We start from the raw sequence: 21,479 nt of genomic DNA on the forward strand, positions 1-21,479 counted from the left end.
TTTCCTTCTCCGTCAGAATTCTGTCTGCCCCTACTATTTTTTGTGACACACATTGGATGCGTTCTAAAGTCAGTTCCAACTTGTTTTATTGAACGCTGTTGATTCCATAAATCCCAAACATGCAGAACACACCAATCAAGCGGCCCCTTACATTGTTTGCTGTAATTTACATTGTTTATACACTTGGCACTAAATAATAATCAACTACTTGAATCCTTTTACAAACTTAATTCACAATGGCTCTGATCTAGTAGAACCTCCAACTTAAAAAATGTATAATATAACTAAGTTGTGAAAATTCTGATACCAAAAGCCTTAACTAGATCTATGCCCATTAGTTTGAAATAACTATACATCATATAAATAGCACTGAGGTCACAATATAAAGCACAGTTCATCAACAATCTTCACCAGAAGTCAATGTTGAGGGTGTGTTTATTACAAGTGTCTTTATTGTTTCTAATAAATATTTCTTTATCACAATATTTACACAATTTCATTAATTTGTGAGTTTTCTTGCCATCACATGTCAGCAAAGTTTTTCCCTGAGAAACTGACTAACATGAGGAGTTGTTTCCCCTTGTTTTTTTTTTTAAAAGCAGACACTCAAATCACTGTTTTGTGAGCACAATAAAAATAGTTTTGAGGTTAAAACACATGTTTTAACAAGCAAATAAGTCCACAACACAATAAAACACAATATTAATGTGAGTCCACCATATGAACCTGTACATTAGCTATAACATTATGAGGTGTGTCTAAAATTGTTGTAGTGGGGGTAACACTAGAGTCTGAAGGTAGACATGTTTGTTCAGGTATTGTAGAGTATGTTGTAGATAAACGTGTTTGTGGAGGTGTTGGACTCCTACTTCTCCTAGAGATACTAGGAGGTGGGGGTAATATAGGTGTTTTAGATACACCATGTATAGTAGGTTTATATCGGTCTCTACCTATTAACAATGGTTCTAAACACGGTAAACTAGCATGTTCACTATCTTCATGAGGTGTCATAGTACTATAACCATGATCACTGTCCCCACCAGCTGGTCTACGATATGACGTATTAACTCTATATGGAGAGATACTAGCTGGATTCTCAAACGATGCTAACACAAAATTAGTATGACCTGAAAGATAAATCAAAAGACATTTTAACAAAACCCTATGCAATTCTGACTTGACAAATTTTGACGAGTACAAGTCAGTGAGTTTTTTTACTTTGCTTACTTTGGAGTAAACCAATTTCCAAAGTAGCTGATGAAGATTTAATATCTGAAATAAGGTGTTGATGGCTATAGATGAGCTCTTGCCAAAAAGGTAAAGTAGTTATTTATTTTCTACTAAGAAGTTTACAATTTGAAAATCAATGAAATAAATCATGGTAAACCTATATTCCATGATTCAAACATTGTAAGAGTGGCTTACCTGAACTTGGTTCATCTGCAGGTTCAATATCTTCTGGTTCATTATAATAATGACTCATTCTATTATTACCATCAGGCATAGAACTAATATATTGATGTGTATTACGATGTACATGATGTCTATAACAATAGACACCTAATGCTAATATCAGAAAACATCCCATAATACCACCTGCTACAGGACCTACTGGTGTACTCTTTACTGTTGGAGGTTCAAGATGTTGTGCCATTACATTAGCTGGAATAAGAAAAATCAATTCTGTACTATCTAGAAATTTAATACCGGTAAGTGGGCGAAACGTTTCAAAAAAAGTAACCTTACACTTTCATATCATGCTACAGGTTTTAGAATATCTTGGTTTGGCTAAATATTGTTATTATGACTTGTCAAAGCTTGTTGTCTTATATATCTTTCTTTTTCATAAACAAGTGTAACTTGTGTTGTTCGATTACTATTTATTCTTCCCAAAAATGAAATAAGACGGCTTGACTCATTTTTTCACCTTTATCACACCTACAGGTTTGAAGAACAACATTACTAACCTCATCTTATAAATAATACAAAATACAAAGATACATACCAGCTATTTCATCACCATATGGTGTATGAGCACCAACTACACCACCAAAACATACTCTTTGATTAGCACAATATGGTTTATTAATAGTTGTTTTACCATCTAACTGTACTTGACACCATTCACAGTCAATAACTCCCATACAATCACTATAATATAGAGTATACTCTTACAGTATTTAGAACCAACACCTATAATGATCTTCTAGATTTTTTCAGACAGCCAGTTGGACACCATTTTGACATGACAATGTATGCTTAAATGACACTTAATGAAGAATATAAATGAATATAGAAGATAGATATTTAGACACACAAAGACTGCAATATCACAATATGAAATGATAAACAAAAGGAGTTAGGGATTTGCTAATGAAGTTATTCTGCACTATGAGAAAGAAACCAAACTTACTTTTTAGTTTTCCTTTCTTCACAGTTAGGTTGATAACATTGTTGTAATTTAGATGTTAAACTAGCATTCACCATTACTATATGTTCTTCTTCTGGGTTTCTATCACAACTAGCATTTCTGTAATAAATATATAATTTAGAAATAATTTATATTGATAAATGTTATTTTATTGAAATATAACTCATTATTGGCCTGTGTGTACTACAGTGTACAGTATTGTGTGTTTCATCTAAATCAATGCCAAAACATTTGTTATCTGTTTTTCTCTGAAAAGGATTCAATCATTGAGTTGATGAGTAAGCTTACCAACTAGTGACAATTATCAAAGTTAAAAATGTACCATGACTACGAAACTAAATAAACTTTTGGACTTGATTTCAAGGGGTTTAAGCTAATCTGCTGAATATGCCAAAATAAAAAAAATTATGCTTACAAGTCTTCTTCATCAAGGAGTTCACCAGTACAAAGATCCATTTCTAGTGGACATTCACAAGGACATTCACATTCACTCTGTTCCATTCTGTGACAGTTTAAACATAGTCTATCAACCTAGAATATATCAATATGTTATTTATCTTGATGGATATATCAAGTTTATATCTCATGCTATTAAAACATGTTTCAGCAGGACAGTTGGACAGTTGCTCTGTAATGAAGCAATGTGTTAAATTCTGAACTACCCAAGAAACCAAAGAAAAATAAAGGCTTACCATACTACAGGGACAGAAAGCAGTAGCTGTTTCACAAGTATGATTAACTATACCCAAGAATGCATTAGTACCAGGTATATAGGTGATCTGAAAAACGTTTTTTAACAGTTATTGAATACAGCAATAAAATAAAACCATCAGATTTTAACCTCCAATAGATTCTCCACACATAAAATTATCAAAAGTATTCAGTATGGAATTGTAAATAATACGAAATATTACAAGCTTATGGCACCAAATCTATTTGCAGGTAGATTCAAATTAATTAATAAGCTATCCTTGAGGGCAGGTTTTTAATTTAAAGTACAAGACTTGAGGTACATTTCTTCCCTCTAAAGGCATAGTTGGTGCAAGTACCCTCAGGCTTCACTTTCATGTATTCATAACTGTCCTTGGTCATTATCTTATAAAGAAAGAATCTTACCTGATATCTGGCACAATGTTCACCATGTACCAAATTAGTCAGAATACCTTCTAGACTGGTGTTAAACTGTAATTAAAAAATATTAAATATCAATTTGTATAAGAAAGGTAACTATAAATAATACATGCTAAATTCTACTTTGATTCAATCAATCTTTATAAATTGGACATGTAATACTATGTTTATATGAAGAAATTACCTTATAATATCTCTGTACTGTTCTATCATTGTATCTATTACATAGTTTTTTCTGTACAAATCCTCTATGGTTTAATATATCATTAGCTACTAGCGGTTCCTGAAGAAAATAACAACAATTTATAAGAGCCATTTTAATTCCATTGTAATGGGCTGTACACTTTACATTACATTACATTTACGGTACATGAACTGTAAAATTTTCATATATGAACACCTTAAAAAAATCAAGAAACATAACATTAAAATGTTTCTGCAAAAATAGTAACTAGTTTTGGCATTCTTAAATTAATGTCAAGATACTTTAAGTTAAAACTTTCAGACAAGTTAAGAGACTCATTTCTCTAGAATTTGCTTTTAGTTTTCACAAATTTGAACACACAATGCAATATATAACTCACCTTATGTGTGATATGTTGTTGTTCTACAGGACCTTTACCATTAGGATCAATAAAAGCTGGATGAGCTATTAAATATCCCTTATCATCCATCAAAAAACATCTAACAGTAGGCTGATTACACCCTTTAATACTTTCTAATAATAGTTTATGGAAATATCCCATAGTTATATCCATACCCATTACAGCAGCTACTCTATCAGCTGGACTATGTAACGCTGCTGGTCTGAATTACAAAAACACAATGTAACAATATAATTCTGTGTTCGGAGGCATTTACAGAACCAAAGAAGCATATTTCTACATTTTTGTAAGTTATTGGGCTAGATACCAGATTTCCAATGTTATACTTTTATACAAAAACATTTTGAATATAAGAATTTGACCCAAAAAATCAAAGAAATTTACAATAAAAACATTGCAAATATGTATTCCTAAATTCTAACAAACAGTTTTGTGGTGTAATTTATTTTCTGACTTACTTTCCCTCAAATATAGTATGACTAATAGTAACAATATAACCAGCACCACCAACATCTAAATATGGTGCCGTTAATGTCACATGACCAGGAAATTCTAATGCTCTAGAAAACCTAAAAGAAGAAATACAATTTCGTTAATGAGAGTGGGTAATTTTAGGATATGCAATAGATACCATAGGTAGTATATCAGTGTTGAACTTATACAGACCATCAATATTAGTAAGAGTGGTTGTAACAACAATATATAATTTAAACTACGAAAGCACAGGCTGGGGTGAAAATCTACATAATGAAGTGATAATAATGATTTTCTAATAATAAAAAATTTGGATGCTGGAGGTTGTAGTTTTCTGTTTCTATTTTTGTTTGACATCAATCATAAGGTTTTAGGTATATAAAGGTATTTTGTGTACATATGACAACAATTCAGATAAAACAATGAAGGCAGAATAGTAGGATGTAAATCTACATTGCATTTCCAATGAATATAGTTTTAAACTTACCAGCTTCTCTTGGTAGGATCAAATGATTTACCAAGTTGTGTACCAGGATACATTCTACTAACTCCACTAGGTGTCGCCACATATCTTCTTATAATATAATCTTTTAATGTACTAGCTTTATATCTTCTTATCCATTCTTCATTAATTCTAGTACTAGCAGCTACATCATTTCTTACTTTATCCTTTAAATCAATAATACAATATAAATTTGACTTCGAAATCACTACCAAGAAAACCTTACCCAAGAACAGTCAAAGCTGTAAAAAATGATATTTGTGTGAGAGAAGATCTTAAAATATTTGTCTATTTACACATATCAATCATAAAACTTAGAGGTAAATTTCCTTAGTTTATGAACCAATACACTGAACTACAGAGAGAAGTCATCGATTTGCCTATTTTCTTTTTATTTTATACAAAAGACACTCAATTGAGTTGATAAAAGTAAATCCATTGCTTCAAAATACGTAGTTGAGCTCCAAAGATTTAACAAATATACCATATCCAACACAATGCATTAAGGTCTTTTAACAAAGTAGATTCCAATAAAGTTTAAAACTACAAACTAACCTTTAGACCAGGATTAGATATCATCATAGTATCATCTTTAAGATATGTTAAATAAATCTGTACTATTCTCTTAGTTTCTTCTTCACTCAAATGTTCAAAAGGATTTTCAAAACTATTAGCTGAGAGAAAGATAGTACTGGTATCTAATGTTGATAATTGTTTTAAATGTAGACACATCTTATCCCTTGGTAATAAATCTAATCTGTGATACACTAAATCAGGTTGATTTGACACTGAAATATACAATTGCATTTACAATATATATGATTACCATAGTCAGTGTACTGCAGTATGCAATGAGGGAAATTTTGCAATGACAACAGCTGCAACCATCTACAAATTTGATTTTTAACTGATACAGAATCTTTAACATGCACAACTTGTATCCTGATAGTTGTAGTAATATTGGAATACAGAAGTTTGGGGAGTACAAATTTTGGGATAATACCACATGGAGATTTTGTTTTCAGAATAAGCTTACGTGTCTGATGCAGCACTTATTGCGAAGGGTCTTATCTGATACAAGCATATTTTTAAAAAGCAATTCATCCAAAGATAGTCTTACCTATGTTTCTAATTTCTCTAGTTTTCTTAATTTCTATTAAGACTTTTAAAACGACAATATAAGGTGCATTATCAACTTTTCTCCACATATATTTAGCATAGAAATGAGGTGTAGAATGTTCTGGAGAAACTGAGGAATTATTAGAATCTAATAATAATGTAGACTCCCCTTCTTCCAAACTGAAATAGATAAATAATTCACATAAATATATTTGAAATATACCCAGTATCAAAAGATACTGACCTTTGGAGCTTTATATTTTATATGGAGACCTAAAGCCAGACCCAAACAACAGATTTTTATTTTTATTAAACGCACATGACTCAAAACATTCTTTCTCAAACAAATGGTTCTGAAATCAAAACCAAAACAATAGTTTACACAAAAGAATTTTGTAATGAATCAATGTTCAGCATACAAAAGTCTGTAATTTGCTCAATATCATATCTGAATTATAAAGGAAAACATATCTCAGGGTATAATTTGTCAACACGTGCTAGACTGAATCTTACAGTAGACAGCTTCAGGATTTTAGAATTCAGAATGTGTGTTTAAGAAAAGGAAAAAAACGTATATTACAATCACAAGATTCTGTGATTCTGTCTTGCTCTTGTCTCTGTAAAAACTACATACCTCAGAATACTTCTTCTAATTAATTCAAAGCCATTAACATTCTCAAAATGACGGATATCTGTATGCATAGGTTGTATGTTAGTTCTAATAGGTCTAGAGAATGATGGATGCATGATGGTAAAACCTGTAAGGAAAGGAAGTATGGTTAATGTCTGACATTGAAGCACCAATGACTCCATTTGACGATAAATCATGCTATTTACAAGTAAATCAGAGTATAATTTTATGGTTGAAATTCAGTAAGTTTATCTAAGATCATTTATTCAAGTCATTGTAAGATCATGATTCAAAGTTAATCCAAGATCATGATTCAAAGTTAATCTAAGATCATTTATTCAAAGTCATTCTAAGATCATGATTCAAAGTTATTGTAAGTTCATTGTTCAAAATTAATCCAAGTTCATGATTCAAAGTCATTCTAAGATCATGATTCAAAGTTGATTCAAAGTTATTGTAAGATCATGATTCAAATTTAGTCTAAGAGCATTTTTCAAAGTTATTCTAAGATTGTGATTCAAAGTTATTGTAAGATCATGATTTAAAGTAAATCCAAGATCATGATTTAAAGTAAATCCAAGATCATGATTCAAAGAAATTGTAAGATCATGATTCAAAGAAATTGTAAGATCAAGATTCAAAGTAAATCTACTATCGTTAGTCAAAGTTAATCCAAGATCGTGCTTCAAAGTTATTCTAAGATCACGATTCAATGGTTCTCCAAGATCACAATTCAAAGTTATTGCAAAATCATGATTGAAATGTGTAAAAAGTTATACGTACCATCAACAGTAACAATAAAGCTATATGATTGACCATCTTGATTATAATAAGTAACATCTTGTACTATATCTTCTACATGTAAATCAACACCCACCATACCAATTAATTTAGATTTCTCTTTATATTTATGAAAACAGGGTTGACTCAATGTTAATACTAGTGCTGAAATCAATAAATAGATCATTTCAATTAGTAATAATAAATTTCTCCAATAAACATAACTATGTGCACTCTCTAAAGAGATGTTGAGTTGACAAACTCAGTTGCAGAGGGACAGCATGCCCTGCCTCCCTAATGAATTATGATAATGAAATGTCGTAAATTTGAAAAGAAAAGAAACTATAGAGAACACAAGTTGTTCTATTCAGTGATCCAAAATCTTACTTACAGAAAGAAAGCTCAAGCTAAGTAAGAATATAATAATATTAAAACAATTTCATATAACAAATATCTAGTTCAATTACTTTCAGTGTGGCCTTTTGTCCCTTGATATACATATTTCTATTAAGATGCCATTTATGACTATTTTTCATTATTCATCAGAAATTGTGTTCAAATGTACTTACATCTGTCTGCTTCATCTATATAAGGTAATGAGAATACAGGACTTTCATCTGATGTATTATTTAATGGTAAATAAAATCTTCCTACACTTGAACTTAGATCAGTAGTTGAATTGATAGCCATCATCATACCACGCTACAATAAAATCACATATTATCACTATTCATATAAACACATACAGGACTTGTACTCTCTTTCACCTTCAATTCAATGAAGATAGGTATACAATGTGCAATAATGGGAATATTGCAAGAGAAACTTCAACAATTTGCCTATTTTTAGATTTTACTTTTCATTCAGTTCTGACAACTAAGTGCAGAAAAGTAGGAAATTAACGTTGTTCCAATTTCTCAAACTTGAAAGTTTATCAATTGGATACCAATAATAGTAGAAAAGAAAACTTACTATAACTGGTATTCTTAATGTATAATTAACATTATAAACAGGATAATTTTGATAAGCTACATTCTGTAAAAATGTCTTCTCATACATAATAGGTTTACCATCTACAAAATAATTGTTAGAAATTTAAAATTTGCTACGATAAAAAGGGTAACTAAGAATTGTATTTATCCATTTGTCCATACTCTTAACAATCTGTGATTTCAAATCGCTCAACCGAGGCTTATTAGCAATATTTTCCAGAAACTTCTAGAATCAAATGTCATTATTCCAATTGAAATTCATAATCCAAATTATCTTTATAGAGAAAATATATAAAAAACTGTGCAGTGATGATTTATGCAGTTAATTTGAGAAAATCTTGAGGTTTGTTTTCATTTCATTTCTAGTATTTGCTTGTATTTATTAATGACTATAGCTAGTTATTGATTTTTAACATAAACATAGCAATATACTAACCATCTATTACAGCATATGTATTGATAATAACTTTATTTCCTGTTCTAGCATTCTGTATAGATATAATCTTCATAACTTCCCCGGCTTGTGTTAGAGAGGACAATAAACCACGACTAATATATAATATCATAGCATGTTCTGTATAACCATTCTCTCTTAAAGCATTCTGTACCATCTTAAATGCTGTTTCAAATCCTAATGAATGATTTGTTGTACCTGAAATATATAAGTTTATGCCTGATATATACAAGTTTATACCTAACATGAGTGCATAATAACTTCATGACATTTCTTTTGCCCTACATATACTTTGATTATTGACATTTAAGGTGGCATTTATTTTCAAATTATTACCAAATACAACCTGAAAGGTTGTCAGTCAAATTTTTCTTATCATAAATATGTCCCAATTCTTTTAAAGGGAGATTCATTAATAATTCACAACCCAAAAGATGCTAAATGTTTGCAAATTTGTTGTAAGAAATTACAAAGTAACTCTTGTCTTAAAATTCTAGATATCTGCAGAATACTTCAAAATAGTTATTTTTAAATACAAATTTAGAAATAGCCATCACTTACTGTTAACTTTACTCAAATCATCTACAAATTTACTGAAGAACGATCTGGTCTCAAATGTTGCTGGTACTAAAGAATTAGTTAAACAAGCATCAGATCTAGGATAGGTAGGTTTTGATGATAGACCAATCATACCAATCTATAATTATCAAAAATTAAATACATCATTTACTTACATAAGATTTGAATGACATTTAGAAGTGAGGATTATTCAAAAACACAAGACAATAGAATAAGCACACTTCTTAAAAGGGACGGAAGCGCCATTTTGGGAGGTTGATTTGACCAATCTTGATAGGGCATTGCCAAAGTTTTCAAGATAACAAAGACCATCTTCCTTGAGAATTACCAGAGTTCTGCAGATAACACGGACCAGTCTTCCTTGGGCATTGCCAAAGTTCTCCAGATAAATGGTTAAGTACCTACTAATTAAGTTAATCAACATATATATTTGAGTGTGAGTTGTGCAGCAGATAGAAAATGGATGACTTACTCTATCATTTTTGGAAAATGAACCCAGTAAATGTTTAGCAATAGCTTTAGCTGTATGTAGTTGATTTTTACTCATAGAATTACCATGGTCCATCATAATTACAACATTCTTTCTCTGAGGCTGTATTGTAGATAGAAATACATCTCTGAAATAGAAGAATCAAATTTAATAAATAACTTGAGAAGGATAGATGTCTGTTGACAATATATTCATTAAAATAACCTGCATCCATTATTGGTAAAGCCGAGTCAATGGCACTTTTGTTCAAAAAATTTGGATTTCATGCCTCTGTTTCGTGAAAAAATCTTTGGATAAAATATTGTCAGATCAGATGTCTGGAATTTACACTTACATTTTTCTATATACAGAAAAACCTACTTATGGCAGATATTGGCCCTCAAATTTTTTTTAAAAACAGGGGCAGATCAACCTGGTTGAGTTTAATGTAATTTATCAAATACCAAGACACAATAAGATTAGAAACATATTATGTGACAAATCAGTCATATGAAAAGTGACAGCTGTATTCAAGAAAATGCTTAATGCAACCCTCAAGGCTTTGTTTAAATGATTTTAAAAAAAAAAAGGTAAAATAAAACAGGAACTGAAGTATCAAGTACATTGTTAATATATTGTTTACTGATAGTATTAAATCCTATAGGTATATTTGAGAACTGTGTGTTATAATGATAGAAAGTGATGTCTGTGGTAGTTGAACAGATTAGAGTTTAACTCCTAATTCTGTATAATAAACAAAGACTTTTTATTCCTCCAGATAAGACAGAGGTATTCAAAAAATCTGTATTTACAGACAAACAGCCTAGACCTAGTCAATTGTTCAATAATATAGAAGAAGAAAAAGAGTTGAGATATTATTTGTTGAAAAGCTGTGTAATGATTTCAAATCTACTGAAGACAAAGTAACTCAGGTATACATGTACAAGAGCCAAGTTTGTCTTTACGTCAATATTTTCTTAGCCACCTTAATCTATTTGTTTGCCTTTTTAAGAGAAGATTTTCCTGTTGTCTTGGTTGTAAAAGACTTTGATGTTAGGGTAGACAGGGATGATTTTAAGTAAATACTTGTAAATACATTGCCCCTGTAACAAACTATTTACACAATAAGCTTTTAACTTTGTTTTTAAACCTTTGAAAACTACTACTACATTAGTGTGTGTATGCACCAACTGCACTGTATGTATGTATTTGGTATGTTTCAAAACTAGCAGTATTTCCATTCAAACTGTATGTCTTACAGCCTATTACATTAGCTTATAAATGTAAGTTTAAATCTTCATTAATTGAAATTATTTTTTGATTCTAAACATCACTAATTCAAAACACTAAAATTTAGAATGTAATGTTGATCTTAAGACAGCAAAAATTTCAAATCACATTGACCATTGATTTTATATCTTAGTTTAAAATTATTGCTAAATAGGCAAGGTTTGCCAATATGGCACCACTTTTGGCGTGTATACAGCTAATAATTTCTATTCAGGAAAATTATTACCAGAATTGCTTGGTAAATACCATCTTTAAACTGTAACATAGAATATTGTAAGAGAAAATAGTATAGAATGTTGTATAATTACACATCAAAGACTGGTAATAGTGATATTCACATCTAGATGAATTATTAGACATTTTACTATTATTATATTCCATTTACTAGCTCTAATGATACATACAACCAGTCAAATATTCAATACTTATATTACATACAACAATATATTGAGTTTTCATATTCAAAATGTGGAGTAGAAATGAAAGGAAATGAGAATTGATTTTAAAACATCAAAGACTAGGAAAATCAATGGAACATTTTTGAATTGTTTATGCAACTCGCTTAGTATTTTAAGGATATATGTCCAACTTTGAAAACATCTTCTTTCACATTATTTGACTTCTTGCTGAAAACTATGCATTCTGACCTTCTGATTACAAGACAACTCGATTAATATTAATAGTAATAGTAAATAGTAATATGAGGAGGCACCTGTTGTTTTTAATATACACTTTATGTGGTATTTATACTTAACTTCCTTATACTCAGTAGTGTATTTCTGGGGAGGGACATTGGTTACGTTGGCTTCTGGGGGACCTCTGTCAGCTTCCAGACCCCTGGCTCAAGAAGCTTTGGCCTTCACCTTAGAGAGACACCTCATTTTTGGCCACCTCTAGTAAAGTATAACTATTACTCAAACTTGTTCCTCAAAAAATTAAAGATGATTGCTTCTGATAACTCATTGTTAAAGGAATAATTTGGATCTGTTAATTTATAGGTGATCTGAAAGCATGTCTTATTCAATCAAATGGATATAAAAAACCATAAAACTGAGTCCTTATTATACCACTGTCCAACAAACAACTATTTCTGTCACCAAAAGAGAAAGTTGTTCAAGGCACAATATATACCAGTAATAACTTGCATTGATCATATTTACTGTTTAGTCAGATTTGGTAATGAACAACAAATAACAATGACTGTTTGATTCATTTTCTCCATTTATGGTGAATGAACCTTTATATTTGTATGCAAAGAATTTGTAAATTTAACTAGTACAATTTGTAAATTTAACTAGTACAATTTGTAAATCTTTAAATTTCACTAGTAAAATTTGTAAATTTGTTAAGCTTATATCTAATTTGTTAATTTGTTATCTACCCTTTTTATTCTTTACTAATAACAGAAATTAAAATATCCTGAAAAAAAACACCCCATTGCTTTAGTACCAACCTCCACATAGATATACATGTTAGTCTAGTGTATACTTGAATATATTATCAAAATTAAAAATAACGCTATAAGCTTATTTATACAATGCATTTAAAAAATGTTTGTGATAGACAAATTACAATTGTTGTTTGACTTGATCTTATGTGATAGCCTAAGTACATTAAATTTAAATTTACGTCACCAACTCTTTTCATCAGACATAAAACTGATAAAAAAATACCCAGTGAAAAGATGAAAGAAATAGTTTCAGGCATAAAGACAAGATTGAATAGAGGAAATGTTTATTCATGTTATTAGAAAGGAATTTGAAATTAGCACATCAAAAACGTTCAAATGTTTTATGATGCCTCTAGTCAGTGTTGATCTACTTGAAAATTGTCCAACAGCTCAACAGTCTTCTGTGTTTAGAAAGCAAAAATCAATGGCTATAACAGTTTTCCTTCTGCATGAATTTCCGCAAGTGATTCTATAGTCAATGATCAAAGAGATTGAACATAATATCACCTTTCTCTAGTTAAAACTACTGTCAATATACTGATTAATCAATAGCTGAACAGACAACTTCATTTACTCTTATCTAACACACACTGATTTACAGGCTAGTTTAGTACTGATAGTCTCTATTTATTATAACTAGTACCATTACCGTACTCTACTTATTCATAGTTAAATTGGTCTTAGGTTATTAAACATGGTCAGCTATAATCATAATATTTCTTTCTTTACATCTCTCATATTAGAAATGGTGTCTGTATAAAGCCAATTTGTATTACAGAAAGAGATCATATACTTTATGTAGCGAAAAGGAAATTAATGTGTCCAGGCTGTACCATGTCAGTGAGCCACCATTGATTTCAAATGTTGTATGTATGTATGTATGGTAGAATTTGAATAAAATAGACATTTTAAAAGCATCAGTTATATTTAAGGTATATTTTGGTTATATCTTCATCAATACTAATACTGTCTAATACAGTAAGGTTATAAAGTTTTTGGACACTAATTACTTGTTTGCAATAGTAAGCTTACTGCAATTTTTTGTTACAATTATTCTTGTTTCAATTACTTTAAGGTTAAAGAGTTACTGACCTGTGTCTTGTGTCATGGACATTATGACAATCTTGTGACCAGCGGAAACCATTAGCAGGATATTCACTATGTATTCCTTCTGCTGAGATAAAATACTGCCATTTTAAAGTTGAAAAATACTGTACATTACTTCTCCATACTGAAATACAAAAAGAAGCATTGTTGTGAAATTTGAGTTTTCAAAAGACAAAGTTAATAGATGGAAATATTTAGAAATCATTTCAATAAGCAATCCTATCTTGATGATTAAAAAAACTTCACAATTCAACAAGGCCAATAACATCTTGCTCTATTTTTTTGAAGTTTTATTACCAGAATAATCGGGCAATTGATGGCATCGCATTAAATTTAGGTAATTTTCAGGAATAAGAATATGTCTAAGGATGTAGTATTATTCTATAAAAAAAAAAGTTGATAAATAAATTCTTGTTGTTGTAGGCATGTGTATTTTAATTGTAAACAAATCACAGACTTCGTTACAACTGTTCAAAGTAGCAGAAAGAATGCCAAGACAGAGAAAAAAAGTGGAATGCTGGCTCGATATTGTACATGTCATTCACTTCAAACAGAAGTAACCCTTGAAAAATGTTGCTTCATTTCTTACTTGCTAGAGGAAATGTAAACATAATGCTCTTAGTTTGTAAAATCTTTATTTTTGCACCTGAGGTAAAAGGATGACCTAACATTTGGTAGGATTAACAAGTTAGATCTAATTTCTAGTTAAACTAATATATTACATGTAAACTGTAGAGAATAAACAATTTATCACTCAAAATTAACATATAAATTTCATCAATTTGCTGTGAAAAATATTTACATTGGACTTTGGTCTTGGCTGGTGCCTTATTCTCAAAAACTTTACATTATTTTATTGTTTGAGTCATCTGATTAGACAATCACTAAAATCATAAGTTCAGTTTTATTATCCAATCAGATTACTGTATTTCTTCGAATCTGGATTTGAACTTACAAGTTTTTGAGAATAAGCCACCCTATAAAAATATTCCCCAAAAATAACATCAACCTTTGTTTTTATATGAATTACTGTTACTCTGAGAACAACTCTTACAAATCCAGCAAATCTAGAGCGAGATCCCTGGGCAGTTAAAAAGAGTTCTCCTGGCACATTATGTGAAGTCTTCAATTCCAGCTGACACCAATTCTGACAATGGTTAATTTTCTAAATATACAGATATCAGTTCTTGTAAGTTTGAATAAAATTTCAATGTTTGAAAGAGTACTTTGACATAGATGAAACAAACTTTTGCTACAGATTAAAAAAACTATTCAAGACTTCAAAGTATAATTGTTCACAAAAAGTATTCTTTGATTTTATGTTTTTATTTTGTAACCAACACCCAAATTCTAACTAAGCTAATTATAAACCTTCAACTGTACAGTCAGAGTTCCTTCATGTGCCATTTCACTTTGAAACATTGGGAAAAACATTATAAGCTCACAGCTGTGCAAATTGAACATTGCAGCAGAACAATTCGAGTTATTTTATAAATGAAAATAATTCTCCACCACTATTATAACAATATTTCAAGGGTGAAAGTTCATCAAGAAAATTGTCAAAAATATTAACGTCTTAACTTATTTTGATTTTTTTCAATGAGTATGTGTGAATAACATTTTATCAAATTGTCTGGATAATATAATCGCATTTGTGGGATTGATAAAAACAACATTAAAATGTAAAAAATATAAATAGTGCAGAAAAAAGATTCATTATCTCTATTCTTTCTCTAAATGACTTTTTCACAAAAATGTGTTTGTTTGTGTTAATGTGATATTTTATTTTCCCCAGTTATAACTCGAGTTCTCAGTCAATGTAGAAAGATTGTAATAGAGAAAGAGAATTATGTAATTTGATTAACCAATTAGAACTTGGTGTAACACCCAACAAAATGTCATCAATACCAAGCTTAAAAGGAAAATAGCATGTTTGAAGTTGATAATGAAAGAAAAATAAATAGCAGAAGGGGTCAGATGAGGTTATCTCTTTATAAAAGGTTTTTTCTTTGTTGTATCATCTATTGCACAACAAACTACAGTTACATGAATAATGTGCAAGTCAGCATACCAAACTTTCAAATGCTAGTACAGCTTTTATAGATAGAGAGAATTTAGATATCATCCTCTTATCTTCTACATTCAGACTATTGTAATGATATTTGCTTAGCCAAGGCGGGGTTCAATTTAGATTGAAAAATTATCACACCAAATTTCAATTTTGGATAATCCAGTTAAATTTTGATTCGCATTTCTTAAAGATTTGGTAGCAATGTAAAATGTTCCAGTAGAAAATCTTCAAATATATAATTTGATATGATTCGCAGATTGGCGTGGTACATTTTAATTTTGGCTAATCAAAGAAAATATTGGATCACAAGAGGGGTCATGCAATACTGCTTAAATTGAACCCTGAATAAGAAAACAAAATTAGTTGAAATTACTAATAATGCCTACACATCTAGGATTCCATGACTAGAGACCTGATCCAAGACCATGGATCAATCTGTTGAAATAAGCTTTATGCTTTACTGAGACTATTTAAAATAGAAGATACAAGGAGTTCAAATTACTATAATATGAATGATTCAATTCCTGTAAGGAGAATTGACCATGGCTCACTTGGGTTTTCTTTGTTTTGATATTCACTTTTCTATTTATTTCTAGAATACATTTGTCCTTCAGGGTATGTTTTGTATGTAAAGTCCTTTCCTAAAGGCTGCCTCAAATAATCAATAATACATAAACAGTTGTAATGTTTCTAACCTTAAATATGATAGTTGACATTGTTTAACTACTGCACAAAATAAGTATTCTCTTGAATATTGATAAACACTACTATTAAAACAAATTTCTTAAATCTTAGTCAAATGTTTCACTTGAAATTTTGTATTGAACAGAAAAATGTCTTTCTATAGAAGATTTTGCTTAGTTCAATAAAATGTTGGCTATTTCAAAAAAATAATAATCACTATTTCAGTACAAATTTCGGTTAAGTTTTTCTCAAGTGTCAGAAGCAAATTATATTAGAGTTCCTGATACACATTTTAAGACTAGAAAACTTACTCAGCATTATTCCTTTAAAATGCAACAAGCTATAATAACCTAGAGAAGTATGCGACATGATATATATAATATGTAAAATAAACTATAATATAATATTAATGATGGTATAAAGTTATCTAATTAAATGAACATCAAAAGAGTTTATAAACTACATATGGTATATAATATGATAACTGTTTTGATATTTACCATGTTATTAAGTATAGTAAATTGATTATAAACATCAAACATTATGTTATAATATAACTTCATTATTATACCACATGTTTAATATTATATATCTTTTTTATATTCAACATTCACAGTTCTTTAACATAGTTTTTAAACTAAATTATTTTTTGGACCACATCTTTGGGACAGTTTATCAATTTTATATGGACGCTAAAATTAACCAAATAATGACAGTTTAGTATTGCAATTTAATAAAAAAAAAATTGTTTTGAACACCACAGATAAATGCTTCATGCCTGATGGAAACTGTATTGAGTCTGCCATATTTGGCAGACAAATGAACATATATGACCAAATCAACAGCCGTCTCATAGCTAACCTACGTATATAAAATCAAGAAATCATAGCATCAATTTTTCAGAATGAAAGATTGAAATTAATTAAGCACTTTCATTTCAGAAAGAAGGTATTCATGATAGGAATACAGTCAACTCACAAATTGCTACATCTCCATGAAAATGACATCTGTAGGATCAAAGAAATGTTTTGGTCAGGATGGGACAAGATGACAAAGAAAAGACATTCAAATGAGAATAAACTAAAAAAAAAAAATTCAAAAATGGCAAAAAAGGGTAGTCTATCTATTATGAGTCAACCACATCATAGATCATCTCACCTACAATTTAAAAATCAGATTTGAAAGCTATCCATCAAGTCATAGTAATTTGAATTGTAAATTACCTGAGACAAGTAAATATGGGGATGTAAATAAAAGTGCATTGTAATTAATGTCTCCTTGCTAGGATGTCAGTGTTATTTAGACAGTCTACAGGTAAACAAACATCCACAGAAAATTTAATAAAGTTACAGCTTTGACTTTAATCTTAGTAAACAACATCAGAGAACTGCTAGAATATCTCCTAAATACTCAAATATACACAATCTTAACTCAAAACATGTAAAATATTTGATATAGAACTTGATGGGCAATGGCAGTCATTTTTGTCTTCCTACAAACAGCCATTTTATTAATGTGTAAATCATTGATCAATATAAGTGACAGGAATCGTGCAAAGCATGCCATGCTTACTCTTATCAAACACCTGATGGCGCTTCTCTTTGGAGGAATCTACTTCTATCCAACTATTACTCCCGATTTTACCATTCTTTAGACAAGATTTCTGATTGGTGGAAATGTCTTACTTGTACGGATTTTTATTGTTTCAAATTCATTAGCATCAGTAATTGTTTTGATTCTAGGACAATTTTTTTGTTAATTTTTGTTTTTCTCTTGTTTTTTTTATCAGTACCTTTTCACCAATCAAATATGCATTCATGAATCTCTCTGTATTCATTCAAACATTTATTTACCAAAATATTGTTATTTAACATTTTGAAACAAGTAAAAGAATGAACAGTGAGTCAAAGCTCAATAAAATGGAATTTAATATCTTGGAGAGTAAAATCTTGCCAACAGTTACCACATGCTTTTCTCTTCAACTATATTTACTTCCAGCCCACTGACTATTAGACCAGTATTGTTTAAAATATAAAGCCAATGGGTCATTTAAGCTTTAGTTTTCGGTATATGTAATGAGTCATTTAGGTTTTGGTAGTCCCAGATTAGGTTCCAAACATTTATCTTATCATTTTAGGTTTTGGTCTTCCCAGATTAGGTTCCAAACAGTAATCTTAACATTTTAGATTTGGTACAGATATATGATACAAGGATACTGGTAGGTTTTTTAAGTTATCACATAGAAGACATAAACCCATAGTCAATGAGATTTCAACTCTAATAGGCCATAGGTAATCCCACATGAGTTATTTAGGTTTTAAACATCAAATGTAATTCATATTGTTCACGTTTTCAGGCCTTCAGACCTCATGCGTGTAGTCATTTATGCTGAAATACTCTTCATTCAAGTTCTTGTCTTCACAGACAAATTATCTTATAGGAGTCCCAAAATGTCTACCGTAACAATTTGGTCTGAGTATTTACGACTTTTGACATATAACCTTACATCAAAGCAAAAATGCAATGAAAATTGACTCACACGCTGATTACAATATAATTTTTTTGTCTTATAATTTCAATTTAATCAAAGGAAAGTCATAAAACGTATTATGATTGATTTAACCAATCCCACCTTTTTTTTAATCATTTATTTTGATATACTTGCCATCCATTCATCCCTAAAATATCTCCATAACTCTACCCCTATTTTCATCTTACAAAAGAAAGTGTAAAGAAAAGTGAATATTGACTAAGAAGAGTAAAGGATTAGATAAAGACTTTCTTATTATCACTGTTTAAATCATAGTCTCATGGTAAAAACATAGAATTGTCTAATAAACAGTTATTATATCAACTTTAAAAGATTTACAATCAAATATAAATTTTCCTTCTACAAACAAAATCAAAGCAAGATGCTTCAAAAACTTTTTCAAGGGTCCTTGTTACAAGATTGAATGTGATTTTGAAATGAAATAAAGTTGAAGATTAGCTCGTCTCATTCAGTACTGAAATGAACTATAGAATAAACAGTGAATGCAGTGACCCCGAGACGTGAAAAGTAAATAACGGGTCGACCAGTGTTTTATTCTCTTTTTTCTCCCTTCTCTTTCAAGTCTGTTTTATATTTGATTATCACTTTAAATACAGAGTAGATTATTGGCCTGTAAGTTTGTTTATTAAATGTAAATATAGTCATTTTCAACTTTTCAAACACTTCTCTGATATATAACAATAATTGAATAACATTAAATTAATACTGGTAATGCAATAAAGATTTTAGAACAAGATCACATTTTTATTTTTCAATGACGAATGATTCTGCATTTTGTTATAAAGTCTTTTGATCTGAATTTCATAAAAAAAAATTTAAATACTCCTCAGATTTCCTTGTCCTTTCAAAAAAATAGTTCCTTGTTTTCAGCAAGTTACATGTAATCATAGTGTCTAGTCTAGTCTTATTGACAAAATGGTAGAAGTTTACATGAAATAAGAAACAAATTGTAAATTGTGAAATGCCATCAAAATACAGAACCAAAAAGAATGTTTGGGGCCACAATATATTTCAAATGTTCTTGAGTGATAATTAAAAAAAACACTTCACATGAATTCAAAACATAAGAGGAAGGATGACAGAAGTTTTATTATAATGATGTAAAGGTTGAATTTTACTGCATGTTATACTAAACAGTATAGTGTTATACAGGCCTGGAGCCAACACAGTACTTAAGCGAATTAGAGGAGGGCTTTGCCTCCCCAAATGCCTCCTTGTCTGTCAGAAATTATGGCAAAATAAGGATGGTAAGCATGTATTTTTATTGATAAAGGTTAGAGATAAGGGAATTACCTACCCTATAGAGTTACAGCACTCTATGGAATAAAAACTCTATAGCATTCTGATAATGGCAAAAAAGTATAATTTAGTATCTAGAGTAAGTGAAAGCTTACCTTCAGTGAGATTTCTGCCTGGATTAAAAGATCCTTTAGGAGTACTAGGTGGTATTAAATCACAGCTAGTATGACGTGATATTCTACATCCATATTCATTCTCACTTCTACAATACATAAGGTTACATATTTAAAGGAATATTCTTCCAGAAATATTAATTTTTAAATTTCATCAATTTTTTGTTGTGACCAAAAGATGGTACTACTTGTAAATATTGGAAATGTACTATTTTGGTTAAAAATTAAGTTTGATTTTAGAACTCAAGTACAATTTGGTAATTGTTTAGGGGACAATATTTCAAAAATTTTAACCTAGAAACAGTGTTAGAAAATAGGACATCTTAGCGCTGTGATAATTTCAAGAATACGTGGTCTGGACCCTAACAACTGTGAATATCATAATATTCAACTTACTTGAATTCTTTCATTTGAATACCACAACAATCATGTTTTCTTGTTATAGGTTGTTTCACATGAAATTTATATAAATTTTCAACAGTAATTTTATTAGTTCTTAGAACTTGAAGATAACTTCTTAATCTTGATTGTAAACGTTTTGTTATCTGAAACAAAAAAAAAAATGTTCACTTACACTGGAATTACAGTGTCAAAAGCTCATTGAAGAAAACTACATAACTACGAAGATGACAGAAGTTTGGTTTCGAATCAGACTACAGCTTAACACAGGTAGGAAAAGATATCAGCACAAATGAATAGTTGTACATTCACTTTGAAACAGAATCAGCAAAATAAAAGTGTTGTCAA

The 21,479-nt window shown here is 29.9% G+C and overlaps 1 protein-coding gene across 1 annotated transcript; it reads right to left on the minus strand.

Moving 5' to 3' along the window:
- Positions 1 to 702: 702 nt before the first annotated feature.
- LOTGIDRAFT_128750 (hypothetical protein) lies at positions 703 to 21,280 on the minus strand (the record flags this gene model as incomplete). The annotated part of the gene is made up of 23 exons (XM_009064375.1): positions 703 to 1,127; positions 1,408 to 1,626; positions 1,994 to 2,151; positions 2,414 to 2,530; positions 2,847 to 2,962; positions 3,124 to 3,210; positions 3,548 to 3,613; positions 3,747 to 3,845; positions 4,147 to 4,369; positions 4,626 to 4,736; positions 5,129 to 5,310; positions 5,699 to 5,931; positions 6,264 to 6,442; positions 6,897 to 7,020; positions 7,677 to 7,838; positions 8,243 to 8,375; positions 8,646 to 8,746; positions 9,102 to 9,317; positions 9,681 to 9,816; positions 10,171 to 10,315; positions 14,000 to 14,138; positions 20,715 to 20,818; positions 21,129 to 21,280. Coding segments are annotated over 23 exons (3,627 nt in total), but the record flags the coding sequence as incomplete, so codon positions are not given.
- Between the last annotated feature and the right edge of the window lie 199 nt (positions 21,281 to 21,479).

Source organism: Lottia gigantea (assembly GCF_000327385.1).
Source record: "Lottia gigantea unplaced genomic scaffold LOTGIsca_62, whole genome shotgun sequence".
NCBI lineage: Eukaryota > Metazoa > Mollusca > Gastropoda > Lottiidae > Lottia > Lottia gigantea.